This window comes from Pristis pectinata, chromosome 10, assembly GCF_009764475.1.
Source record: "Pristis pectinata isolate sPriPec2 chromosome 10, sPriPec2.1.pri, whole genome shotgun sequence".
NCBI lineage: Eukaryota > Metazoa > Chordata > Chondrichthyes > Rhinopristiformes > Pristidae > Pristis > Pristis pectinata.
Genome location: NC_067414.1, coordinates 96,470,760 through 96,483,808, shown reverse-complemented (window position 1 = coordinate 96,483,808; position 13,049 = coordinate 96,470,760). Strand labels below are relative to the sequence as shown.

General features: G+C 42.3%; 1 protein-coding gene across 1 annotated transcript in view; it reads left to right on the top strand.

The window, feature by feature from the left end:
- The first annotated feature begins 10 nt into the window (after positions 1 to 10).
- LOC127575539 (serine/threonine-protein kinase MRCK alpha-like) overlaps positions 11 to 13,049 on the top strand; it is a 367,516-nt gene continuing 354,477 nt past the window's right edge. Inside the window, 1 exon segment of the mRNA XM_052025471.1 lies at positions 11 to 1,047. Within this exon segment, the coding sequence (XP_051881431.1) occupies positions 873 to 1,047 (175 nt within the window). The 5' untranslated portion in view covers positions 11 to 872.

Genomic DNA, 13,049 nt, shown 5'->3' with positions numbered 1-13,049 from the left:
CTCCTCCTCCTCCTCCGCCCCCTCCTCCCGCTCGCTCCTCCAGTATCCCGGCGTGCTGCGGGAATGACCGGCGGGCTGGCGCGCTGTCCCCTCCCCCCTTCCCCGCTGTCCGTCAGTCCGCAGGGAGCGGCCGCCATGTTGGAGCTCCCCTCACCTCAGAAGCAGCGGCGGCGGCTGGAGCGGAGCGGCGAGGTGATGCTCCAGTGAGAGGAGACGACCGCCCAGCCGGCTTTGCAGGAGGAAGAGCGCTGCCGCCGCCTATTATTGTTATTTTTGTTTCAGTTAAATTTTTTCTGCGAGGAGGAGGAGGAGGAGGGACAATATACACCCAAGCAAACAATAACAAGCCCCCGGTGCAAATGTCGGCGTGCGGGGAATAGAGCCGGGCGAGATGCTGAAGGTCTGCCCCCTGATGAAGCGGCGGGCTCGCTGAGCAGCGGCAGCGTTTCCCCTCTTCCCTCTCCCGCCCCGCCTCCGGCAAGGACACCCCCTTCCCCTCCCCTCCTCTCCTCCCCGACGTCGAAGCGAGCCCCCCCCCCCCCCCCCGGGATGGCCGAGCCCGGGCTGTGAGACGGTGGCCAACAAGCCTTGGGGCCTGGCGGGGCGGCTTGTGAGGATGGTGCCCGGGCGGATGTCTTCACCGGCATTACCGGCGCGGCTGGCTTCCAGCTGGACATTATCTGCTGCCTGCGAATAAAGGGAGCCGCTGGGTGATAAATAAGCGAGCTTGAGACTACTCTATCCCCCCTCCCCTCTCCTCCCCTCCCACTGCTGTCCTTTCATTACCCCTCCCCAGAGCAGGGGAGGAGACGGCTTGTCCACCCCCGGCGCTGGAGGGAGCGAGCAGCCGGCCGCCTCTCCCCGGAGCCAAGATGTCGGCGGAGGTGCGCCTGAAGAAGCTGGAGAAGATGCTGCTGGACGGGCCGCGGAGGAGCGGGCTGGCGGTCAGCGTGGAGACCCTGCTCGACATCGTCGTGTGCCTGTACGACGAGTGCGCCAACTCTCCGCTCCGGAGGGAGAAGAACATCTCCGACTTCTTGGACTGGGGTGAGTCTCCAACCCCCCCCCCCCCCCCCCCCCCCCCCCCACTCTGCCGCTGTCACCCAATTCCACGGAGACGGGGGTGTTGGGGGCTCTTCAGGTGACAGAAGAGCCCGGCTCATTCCCGGCTAGCAGAAGGAGGTGAACCCCTCTCCGAGGCATTCAATGGGATTGACAGCCCGGGCATGGTCCCAGCATGAGAGATGAGCCGATCGGGACTCGGATGAGGAGAAATTCCTCATGATTCTTTTGAATTTTCTACCCCAAAGGGCCGTGGATGTTCATTCCTTCAGTAGACTTAAGACCAAGTGTCCAAGGGAATTAGCGGGTATGGGTGTTGGGTAGGAAATTGGACAAGGTCGAGAATCTGTCATGGTGTTGAACGGTGGAGCAGGGAGAAGGGGCTGTATGGGCTCACTCCTCTACGTTTAACTTACTGGGAGTATTTTCATATTAGATTTCATTTTTGATGGAAGTGTTTGTCAGGATGCTGGTGTGGGATAATGGAAGAGGAATGAATCAGTCTCTGATCTGATATTGCTTCTTGGTATCATGAAAAAGCGTTTTAGAATTGTACTTTCCCCACGTCATTCTGTTCTATTGTTCTAGAGTTAGAAAGCAGTTTTGTAAACTGGCAAAATGCTTGAAAAAGAAATAGAGAAAGACCTGCTGTTAACATGTGCTATGACTGCAGTCCTTTCAGATATTTTTTGTATCGAATTATTAGCAGTCCATTCACAAGGTTTCTAGAATAGATTGCATTTGGAATGAAATAGAAGTGTGTCCATGTGTTTGCCATGTTCTAGTGGTTGGTTATCGACACTGAGGTTTTTCTGAATCCTAGAGAATCTTGTTTTCTGAGGGAGCTCTGTTTAAGTGTAGATTGTAACTAAAAGAATGTCACGTAGCAAAATTATGTCTCCAATTTCCCCCTTGAATTATTAGAAAAAGTAGAAATTGAATAGTTGTTATCTAGTCCTATATATAGGATGAAGAACTTGCCTTTTCTATATGAAATTAGGATTGACTTTGGAGTGCTGTCTTCATCCTTATCTTATGTAGGCCTAGTTAATATGCCAACACCACTAATTGCTCACTGTGACAGCGAGAACTGAGTTCCAGAATAAAATGATTCTGTGTTTCCTCTAACATGACAAGGGATTTGGTTAGGAATGTTATTGATAAAATGTACAATGAATATATGCGCATCATTGTTTGTCATAATGCCCTCGGTGTTTTGTGCTGTGAAACCTTTAACAGTTGAGGAGAAAATAGGTTTTAGTGCCCTTATGAATTTATAGCACTATTAAACATTTTAGAACAGGCTGTAACCTTTGTTGTGATCATTAGATTCTTTTAATCTAGATTAACTTGGTGTTATTACAAGATAAATATCTAAATTAACTTGGCTTGTTTAAGATGGTTCTGGTTTGGAAAGAAAATCTTAGCAAATTGAAGACTGAATATACGGATAATTATTTAGGGGTATTGTATAATCTTTGGTACAAAGTCACGGGAAACATACATTTAAAGTCAAATTTCAGTTCTAATCTTATCACATTTGTTGGTCTCTGTCACTGTGCAATGCCAGAAGATAAAAACGTCTCTTCACTCATGAATACGTTCTACACCCCCTCCTCCTTGCCCTCGATCGGTGTCAAATGTATTTGAAATTAGGTTTCATCTCGGTGTTCATGTGGCATTAATGAACAAAATCCTTTTGTCATTGGGCATTTCAGCTTTTTGCTGCATTACAGCTTCTCTGCAATGCTTTTATATAATTGTAGTCATCACTTCATACAGATTAGCAGTGGGTGCACGTGAAGCAACTATGACTCAATTTGCCACTGGATATACAGTCCTGTGAATGTGTGATAAGTGCTGCCTAATTCAAATCATTTTAAGTGTTTTTGGTGAGGAATTCAATCAGAATTATGGGTAATATTCTGATGTAGATGAGCAGACCCGCAGATGTGTTCTGCTCAGTAACCACTTTCTTTGCATGGGCAGCATTCATGCATATGTGGTGCCTTTTCCAGAGATTGAGATTAGTAATTTTACAAAGGATTTAAACTGTTCATGTGCAGTGGAAGCACTGAGGTGTGACTTTGCTGCCCATATATGGGCATATTGAAGTAAATATTCTGTCAGTTCTTCGGGAATTAATGCCTAAGGTGGCAGTTAGCTTTTTCAAAATCTTTGCTGCCGAAGTTACTAATGTAACTGCCATTTGTATTTTAATCTCTTGAATGTGGGGGGAGGATATATATTAAAAGTGGTGGGGTGATAAGATCTCTGTGAGTGGGAATTTGCCAGTTGGTCTCTCAAAAGGGCAGCTAAACCTTAATTGTAGGGTGGATGAAAGACAGTTTTTCTTGTGTCCAGATGTACTGTGCTGCAAATTATATGGTTTATTAATATTTTAAGTAAGACAAAAGTGTAGTCTTTATTTCATGCACATTGCAGATGGGAGTCAATATGGATGGTTCTGTTTATTTTCCAGTTGTGGTTACCCCATCCAGAATACACCTTGGTTTACACTGGACATTTAAAGTTTTTTTGCATTGGAAGTGAGTCAGCTGGATGTGATTGAGTAATACTGCGATAATTTTTATACATTAGCTGGTTGAGAATATCCACAAATGTACTAAATCATATGCTGTGACATCTTACTGCAATCAATGTAGAGTTATAATATGATTTCAGTGTTAAAATGAAGTGAACACCTACCACTATTTATTAAATTTCATGCTCTGCTTCTGACTTGGATTCAGAACTCAAACGCGGTTGCATAGCTTTTCAAAAAAACCTCAAAGAATCTTTTTTTTGCTTTCCATGAGAGGGTAATTTCTAAAGTATTTTGTCAAGTTATAGAAATCTGTTCCTGACTTTTTTTCATGTACCCATGGTCTGTAGTTAATGCCTGAAGAGAAACTTGCAAGATGATGGGCTGTTATCTCTTTCCCACCTTCCCTCAGACATGCCTCTGATCATGTATGTTTAAAAAAAAATCTGTGGCGAGAGGACAGTGGTTAGAAATGTGGCTTTAACTCGTATAGCAAGTTCCTTTCATAATCTGTCTAAAGTCTGGAAATTTGTCTGATTAGTCTATTTATTATAATTTCCTGTTTTAGTAAATTAGCTGTAGTAGATGTTTTTAAGTTCTGTTTTTAGTTGAGCTGGTTGATTTAAGGTCTTATAGATGCTTAAATTTGATATGATGTCACTGTGCAAAACTGTGCGAGTTTCCTGCCTGGAGCTAGAGGCATTTTTCCTGCAGTTTCCAACTCCCATTGTTTTCCATGGAAGGTGTGTCATTTATACTCAGCACAAAAGCTGCAGTGTGTAACAAGGAAATGATGTGGGGGATTATGATATACACTGCTTGGAGTATTTTAATATTGTTTCAACTTCAAAATATAGTTTATTTCTACAGTCTGGTAGAATGTAGATTGGATATTTGAGATGATTACAACTACTTTGGTAATTTTGACCGAAAGCTTCAGAGTAAAGCACTGGCATTTACTTCGTACCTTTCATGCCCCAGAATGTTCCACAGTGCTTTACACCAGTCAGATGCTTTTAAATTGCTGTCACAGTTATTTCACATGAGAGAAGAACCCAAAACATGTGATTTTACTGTAATGAGATGAAGGCATCAGTTGGGCTGCTATTTTCTGTTGATTCAGTGCTGAAGCATGTAAACTTTGAAGTATACTTTGGAATGTTATACTCTATATGAGCTGTATGAACATGGTTCAGGTTGTCTGCTTTAAGTTTTGTTGGTATTGTGAATGAATCTTCAGGTTGATCTTTAAGTGCACAAAATCATAGAAATTTATGGCACAAGAAGAGGCCTTTCAGCCCAGGGTGTTCATGTCGCAAGGCATTTTTATGAAGTTGCTGACTGAATTCCTCATTTGTTTTCACTTCTGCTATGTTGGTTATACATCTCTCCATCCTATTCTTGTATTTTAATACATGCATGTAATTTTAAGCACTTGTTGCACAGTGACGTTAGGATTTATTTTGCTTTGTTACTTGGGAATATTCCAAAATAGTCAACCACATCAATACAGAATTATCAATCTGCTAGTCAGAATAAAATAAGGTTGTGATCTCTCAGTAGCCAAACACCACAGTTCATCCACCCTTCCCTTAAAATCGATTAGTCTTCTGAGATTGCTTTTTTTGTCTCTCTTTTAATAATAATTTATTACTTTGGAAATGATTTCAGTTTTGTAAGCAATCTATGTATAACAATGAGAAATAAGAGACTGCAGATGCTGCAATATGGACAACAAACAATCTGCTGGAGGAACTCAGCAGATCTTGCAGCATGTATAACAAGCTTTACCAAGCAGCAGCAGAAGTAATGGTTGCTTTTGGTGGTGTTGGTTGAAGTGTAAATCTTCCTCCGGACACAGGGAGAAGTCCCTTGTGTTGAAATAGTACCAAGGGATCTTTTGCATCTAACTGAACAAGGAGAACGGATCTTAGTTTAGTATCTAATGGTTTCCACAGTTGACAGTGCAGTACTAATTCAGTACTGTACTTGACTACTTTGGTTGTACACTTGCATTGTGAAGAAGTTCTGGAACAAGTCATAGACTTGGTTGAGTGGTAGCTCCCTTACAACCATTGTACTATGCTGGCACCATATCTTGGTGATTATAATCTGATTTTCGTGTTTTAATATATGGAATATCAGTATACAGAAGACCAATTTATCAGCATTGAGGGACCTCTGATTGACAAACCTCTTGTGAGATTTTATCTGGGGCATTTCTACAATTCCATAATTTGGTTTGTTTCAGGATAATTTTGTATATTTAATGGAGATATTTGAGAGGACTATTTCTCAGGTGACAGGTAATTTTATGTGGTTGTGTTGTGATTGTAAACATCTTTAATTGGTTGAAAATTAAATTTTGATGTAAGAGGGCAGGTATGAGGGTTAAATTGCCTCAGCGTTTTATGAAATTGGGGGAAAAGCTGAGTTTCTGAAGGCCAATTGATGCAGCAGTTTTGAAAAGGTGATTGGCTACTAAAAGATGGCTGTGAACAAAACTTTTTTTTTACTGATGTTGATATGTTGACGAGCGATGTATTGCTGATAAGTCTTTTTAATGAGATGTGCATTTGTCTTTTGAGGAAACCTTTGTGTCCCAATTAAATGGGGGTCAATCTAAGTTTATGAATATTAGGCTTTTATTACTGTTGGTTCCAGACCCTAAAAAGCAAGAATGGGAAAAAATCTCTGTTAAGCAAACTCTTACCTGATTTGTCAGTCAGGTGTGTAATTTGCTACTCAGGATTCCTTTTGGACTCCTCTCCTAATTTATTGTTAGTTATGTCCCAGGATCTAAGTTCATCAGGTTTGGTAAACCAACAGAATTTCTTAAAATTGTGCATTTGTTTTATTGAAGGACCATCACACTTCAGATTTCCACATTGTAATGCGGTGTCAGTGGAGCTGCTGCCCTGTTGAAAATATGTTACTTTTCATTGTACATTTGTACAATACCAGTCTGTAAAACTTAGTAAACTAGTATAATTTAATGACTTTAGTACATATCTAGTTTTTGTGATTGTTCTCCCTCATTTAATGTAGGCTTCTGTTTATTCTCCTGGCTGCAGTAGGCTTAAATTCTCTTAGTGTACAATCAATCAGCACTTGGTATGACTGGATAGTTACTTGGCCTCTTTAACTAGAAATGAATTGCTTGCGGTCTTGCTGACAGTTGTCAAAATACTAGAGCCTAACCTTCTCTAAGCTACTTAACTACTCTGAGATCTTCGATTTTAAGGCCAACATTTTGGTAGTGATTTTGCAATGTTTTGGTAGTCTTAGTCCATTACCCAGTAGGGCTGCACTTGTTTTATCCATAACAGGGTAAGGAGAATTTGTGTATTCTTGGTTCTGGAGTGAAGATGATAAAGATTGAACAGTTTTCTGCCTGTCTTGGGGATTAACACTGCTCCATTGGTAAACTTACTGGCGATGAATTGGAGTATTGTGGTGAAGGTGTTGGTGTGAAGATGCAGCCTTGATTGACCCCACTGTCCACTGGAATTGAGTCTGTTGTGGATCCATTGGTGAGGCTTGCATGTCATTGTGAAGCAGGCAGACGGTGTGATGAACAGGCAAGTTTGAAAAGGATCCTTCATAATCCCTCTTGGTTGATGGAGACTAAAACTTTTGTGAAATGGAGTAAAGCCATATACAGTGATTATTGCTGCTCCCAACATTTTTCTTGGATTTGTTAGATGCTGAATATTACGTCCATTATGCCCCTGGATGGATGGAATCTGTAATTTGACTCTGGGAAGAGTTCTTTGACCACCGGGAGGTGGTTGAGGAAGATTCTTGCAATTACTTTCCCTGTAGTAAATAACGGGCAGACTCTTTTAGTAGTTGTGACAATTGGATGTCTCTTCAAGATGGTTATAATGATGCAGTACTTGAAGATCTCCTCACATGTTCTCTCCCATATGAGGGAGATGAGGTCTGAATTGGCAGGAACACTTCTGTCACAGTGTTTTAGTAGTTCATTGGGGATTTCATCTGCTCCAAAGCCATATTGTTTATCAACAATTGAATGCACTTGTTGATCTCTTACCAGACTGGAGTAATCCAGTGTTATGGCAGATGGCAGGCTATGGGGGTGAGGGTAAGGATAGGTTGATTTGACAGATGAATGCGTGGCTGAGGAGTTGGTGCAGGGGGCAGGGATCCAGATTTGTGGATCATTGGGATCTCTTCTGGGGAAGGTATGACCTGTACAAAAGGGACTGGTTACACCTGAACTGGAGGGGGGCCAATATTCTTGCGGGTAGGTTTGCTAGAGCTGTTGGGGAGGGTTTAAACTAGTTTGGCAGGGGGATGGGAACCTGAGTGATAGGTCAGAAGTTGGCGCATTTAGTGTACAAGTAGATGCAGGATGTAGAAAGACTTTGAGGAAGGATAGGCAGTTCAAAGGGAAAGTGGCAGTTAGCTGGATGAGCTGAAGTGTGTCTACTTTAATGGGAAGAAGTATCAGGAACAAGGATGATGAACTTAGAGCATGGGTAAGTACATGGAACTACGATGTTATGGCCATTACAGAGACTTGGTTGTCATAAGGGCAGGAATGGCTGCTGGATATGCCGGAGTTTAGATGTTTCAAAAGGGACAGGGGCAGAGGTAAAAGAGGTGGGGGAGCGGCTTTGCTGATCAGGGACAGTGTCACAGCTGTAGATAGGGAGGACGCTCTGGAGGGATCGTCTACTGAGTCAGTGTGAGTGGAAGACAGAAACTGGAAGGGAGCGATCACTCTATTAGGAGTATTCTACAGATCCCCCAATAGTAGCAGAGACACTGAAGAGCAGATCGGGAGGCAGATTTTGGAAAGGTGCAAAACTAACAGGGTTGTTGTCATGGGTGATTCCAACTTCCCTAATATTGATTGGCACTTCTTTAGTGTAAAGGGGGTAGATTGGGTAGAGTTTGTTAGGTGTGACCAGGAATGATTCCTGACACAGTATATGGATAAGCCGACCAGAGGAGAGGCCATACTGGACCTGGTGCTAGGCAGTGAGCCTGATCAGGTTTCAGAACTCGGTGGGACAGCGTTTTGGAGACAGTGACCATAATTCCTTGACCTTTACCATAACCTTGGAGAGGGATAGGAGCAGGCGATATGGAAAAGTATTTAATCAGGGGAGGGAGAATTATGATGCTATTAGGCAGGAACTTCGGAGCATAAATTGGGAACAGATGTTCTTGGGGAAGTGCACAATGGAAGTGTGGAGGTTGTTTAGGGAGTACTTGCATGGGGTTCTGGATGGGTTTGTCCCATTGAGGCAGCATAAGGATGGTGGAGTAAAGGAACCATGGTTGGCAAGAGACATTAGAATATCTTGTCAAGAGGAAGAAAGAAGCTTACCTAAGGTTTAGAAAGCAAAGATCAGACAGGGCTTTGGAGAGTTACAAGGTAGCCAGGAGGGAGCTTAAGAATGGACTTAGGAGAGCTAGAAGGGGGAATGAGAAGGCCTTGGCAAGTAGGATTAAGGAAAACCCCAAGGCGTTCTACACATATGTAAAGAATAGGAGGATGACTAGAGTGAGGGTAGGACTGATCAGGGATAAAAGAGGAAACATGCTTGGAGTCGGAAGAGGTAGGAGAGGTCCTCAGTGAATACTTTGCTTCAGTATTCACCAGTGAGAGAGACCTTGACATTTGTGAGGATGATGTACAATAGGCTGATACGCTAGGCCATATCGATGTGAGGAAAGAGGACGTGCTGGAACTTTTGAAAAACATTAGCATAGATAAATCATCGGGGCTGGACAGGATATATCCAAGTTTATTGCGGAAAGTGAGGGAAGAGATTGCTGCGCCTTTGGCGATGATCTTTGCGTCCTCACTGGCCACAGGAGAAGTGCCAGATGATTGGAGGGTGGCAAATGTTGTTCCTTTGTTCAAGAAAGGGGGTAGGGATAACTCTGGGAATTACAGACCAGTGACTCTTACTTCAGTGGTGGGCAAATTACTGGAGAAGATTCTTGGAGACAGGATTTATGGGCATTTGGAGAAGCATAGGCTGTTTAGGGACAGTCAGCATGGCTTTGTGAGCGGCAGGTTGTGCCTCACAAGCCTGATTGAATTCTTTGAGGATGTGACAAAGCACATTGATAAAGGTAGAGCAGTGGATGTGCTGAATATGGATTTTAGTAAGGCATTTGATAGGGTTCTTCATGGAAGGCTTGTTCAGAAAGTCAGGAGGCATGGGATCCAGGGAAATTTGGCTGTGTGGATTCAGAATTGGCTCACCCATAGAAGACAGGGTGGTTATAGATGAAGCGTATTCTGCCTGGAGGTCGGTGACCAGTGGTGTTCAGGAGGGATTTGTTCTGGGACCCCTGCTCTTTGATTTTTATAAATGATTTGGATGAGGATGTGGAAGGCTGGGTTAGTAAGTTTGCAGATGACACGAAGGTGTTGTGGATAGTGTAGAAGGTTGCTGTAGGTTACAACAGGACATTGATAGGATGCAGAGCTGGGCTGAGAAGTGGCAAATGGAGTTCAACCTGGAAAAGTGTGAAGTGATACACTTTGGAAGACTGAACTTGAAGGCAGAATACAAGGTTAATGGCAGGACTCTTAGCAGTGTGGAGGAACAGAGGGATCCTGAGGTCCATGTCCATAGATCCCTCAAGGTTGCCATGCAGGTTGATGGAGTTGTTAAGAAGGTGTATGGTGTGTTGGCCTTCATTAGGGTATTGAGTTCAAGAGCTGCGAGGAAATGTTGCAGCTCTATAGAACTCTGGTTAGACCACATTTGGAGTATTGTGTTCAGTTCTGGTTGCCTCATTATAGGAAGGATGTGGAAGCTTTAGAGAGGGTGCAGAGGAGATTTACCAGGATGCTGCCTGGATTGGAGAGCATGTCTTATGAGGATAGGTTGAGTGAGCTAGGGCTTTCCTCTTTGGAGAGGAGGAGGATGAGAGGTGACTTGATAGAGGTGTACAAGATGATAAGAGGCATAGGTAGAGCGGGCAGACAGAGACTTTTTCCGAGAGTGAAAATGGCTAACATGAGGGGGCATAATTTTAAGGTGATTGGTAGAAGGTTACAGGGGGGATGTCAGGCGTAAGTTTTTTTTTACACAGAGTGGTGGGTGCGTGGAATGCACAGCCAGCAGAGGTGGTGGAGGCAGATACATTAGGGACATCTAAGAGACTATTAGATAGGTACATGAATGATGGAAAAATGGAGGGCTCTGTGGGAGGGAAAGGTTAGATAGACCTTGGAGCAGGATAAAGTGTCAGCACATCATCGTGGGCCAAAGGGCCTGTACTGTGCTGTAATGTTCTATATTCTATACCCACACAACTTCACAAGAAAACATTGAAACATTTGAGAATGATCAAGAAATCATAAACCTAAGGCCTTCTTGAACTGAAAGTACCATTGCAATTCAAAGGATAAGAAGATAGATTTAATGTTATGCTGGCTCACTAAAGAACAGATGGTGGGTAGAAAGTCTTCTGCACACGTCCTGGCATCCAGTTCTCTCTCTTCACTATTCATTAGCAATTGCTGTCTCTGTTGGATTTCTTTAGGACATCAGCGTTGCAGGATCCTCTTCCCAGGGAGATGTGTGAACTGTTGAAACCCTTGTTGAAAATGTGGCTGAGACTGGAGACTCTGTGATAAGGGTAGGGTGGGTGGCATGAACCTGAGTATCAGCACTGTTACAGAGCTCTTGTACTGAATATAATGATTTCTAAGCACTTCCCCCACTCCTATCACAAAATTTTCAGTCATTCATTTGATTAGCATATCTGCACTGAAGGAGGACTTTCCAAAGATGCTCCCTGACTTGCTGAGTGTTTCCAGCATTTTCAATTTTTATTTCAGATTTGCAACATCTGCAGCTTTTTAAAATTTTTATATACTGTTGTAAGCATTTATTGGGTCATGTTTCTGTGTATATTGTGTTTTTTAGACTGATCCATATTCTCCCTGTGGTGGGAGACATTATTGTAAAAGCATTGCTAGACATATAGCAACTCAATATAAATTTGTCATTAAATGTTTAGTTATGCTATCTAGTTTTCTTTGAAAGTTGGTCAATTGTTGTGAATGTGTTCTTTGGGAAACGGTGTTTAGATAGTCTTCGGAAGGTAGTTTATTTCTAAAGTGAGGCTTTATTACTGGGATTGTGGTTTCGTATGGGTTTGGGTGGAAGGTCTGCTGTGGAAAAGATGTAACAGTTCGGTAATGATAAATTAGAAGATATATTAGTACTGTTGGTACTTCCGAGGGTTGGTTTATGCTATAGAAATGTTGCTTAGGTGATGCTGAAATAGAGGAAATGCGTGGACTTTAAACTTTGGCTGATAACAGCCTTTTAAGTGCCTGCTGATAAACCTGTGCGTAAATAAAATCTAGAACTTTATATCTTAGAAAATGTCATGACTTCAGCTGTGTTGCTGATCTTTGGCGAGGAGAACTAAGGGAGTCTGCTTTGTGCATTTCTGATGTTTATTTTCCAGAGGAGGCATGCTTCTGCAGGCAACAACTGCTGAAATGTTCAAAAGTCAACTCATCAACTAATCCGGCAATGAATTAAAGCTAATGATTTGATAGACTGCTGTCTCACTTTGGTACGTTTGAACAGCAGTCTGAAACATTTGATTACAGTTTGGAGGTTTGCTGTGAGGAGTTGTTTTGATTTTGTATTTATGTTATTCAGTATGTAATGTTGACAGGGTGTAAGGAAATGTTTATGAAAGATTGTCTTTGAAAGGTAGCACTCTCTGAAACTGCTAATTAAAGTATTTAGACATCCAATGTTGAGGAAAGCATAGTCTGCCATTTGTAGTGGAATGACCTAGGCTATTCCATCATTCTGAACACAGGGACCCTTAGTATACTTATGAGGTTGTGATGGATGAGTGGAGAAGTTGAATAATGTAGGTGTGTAACTCAATCTGTAATGTTGGTAGATTTGTGGACTTAACAGTAATGAAAGTATAATTAATAATATTGTGCTGGGTCACTAATGGAAAGAGAAGATAATACTCTTTCAGCGTAGTTTGTCATATCGAATTGTGTAGCAGGTAAGAATTTTTTTGGCAAAGGAATTTACGTAGCTTTTTATTATACTGTTGGGCTGGTTTATAATAGCTACAAATGCAATACTGGAACTTAAAATTGCACGTTGACTTGTAGTTTTACTCTGTATAATATTTTGGTGATATTTTAGCAAAATGTTCCAACTGAACATAAAAATGTCAACTCCAGGCAATGGTTTGGTCTTGTTCTAATTCACAGATGCTGTTCTTTCACCTTCAGTGTTTTGTCACACATTTCCCATAATGTGATGATAAAAATTACACAGATTTGAGCTTTTGTTTTTATTGCTGGCAGATCTTTATTTAAAATTTTTGTTCTTGTAACGGTGCTTACCGTCTTGCAACAGCTGCCTCAACTTTGGTCTGAATTAGTTCTATCAGG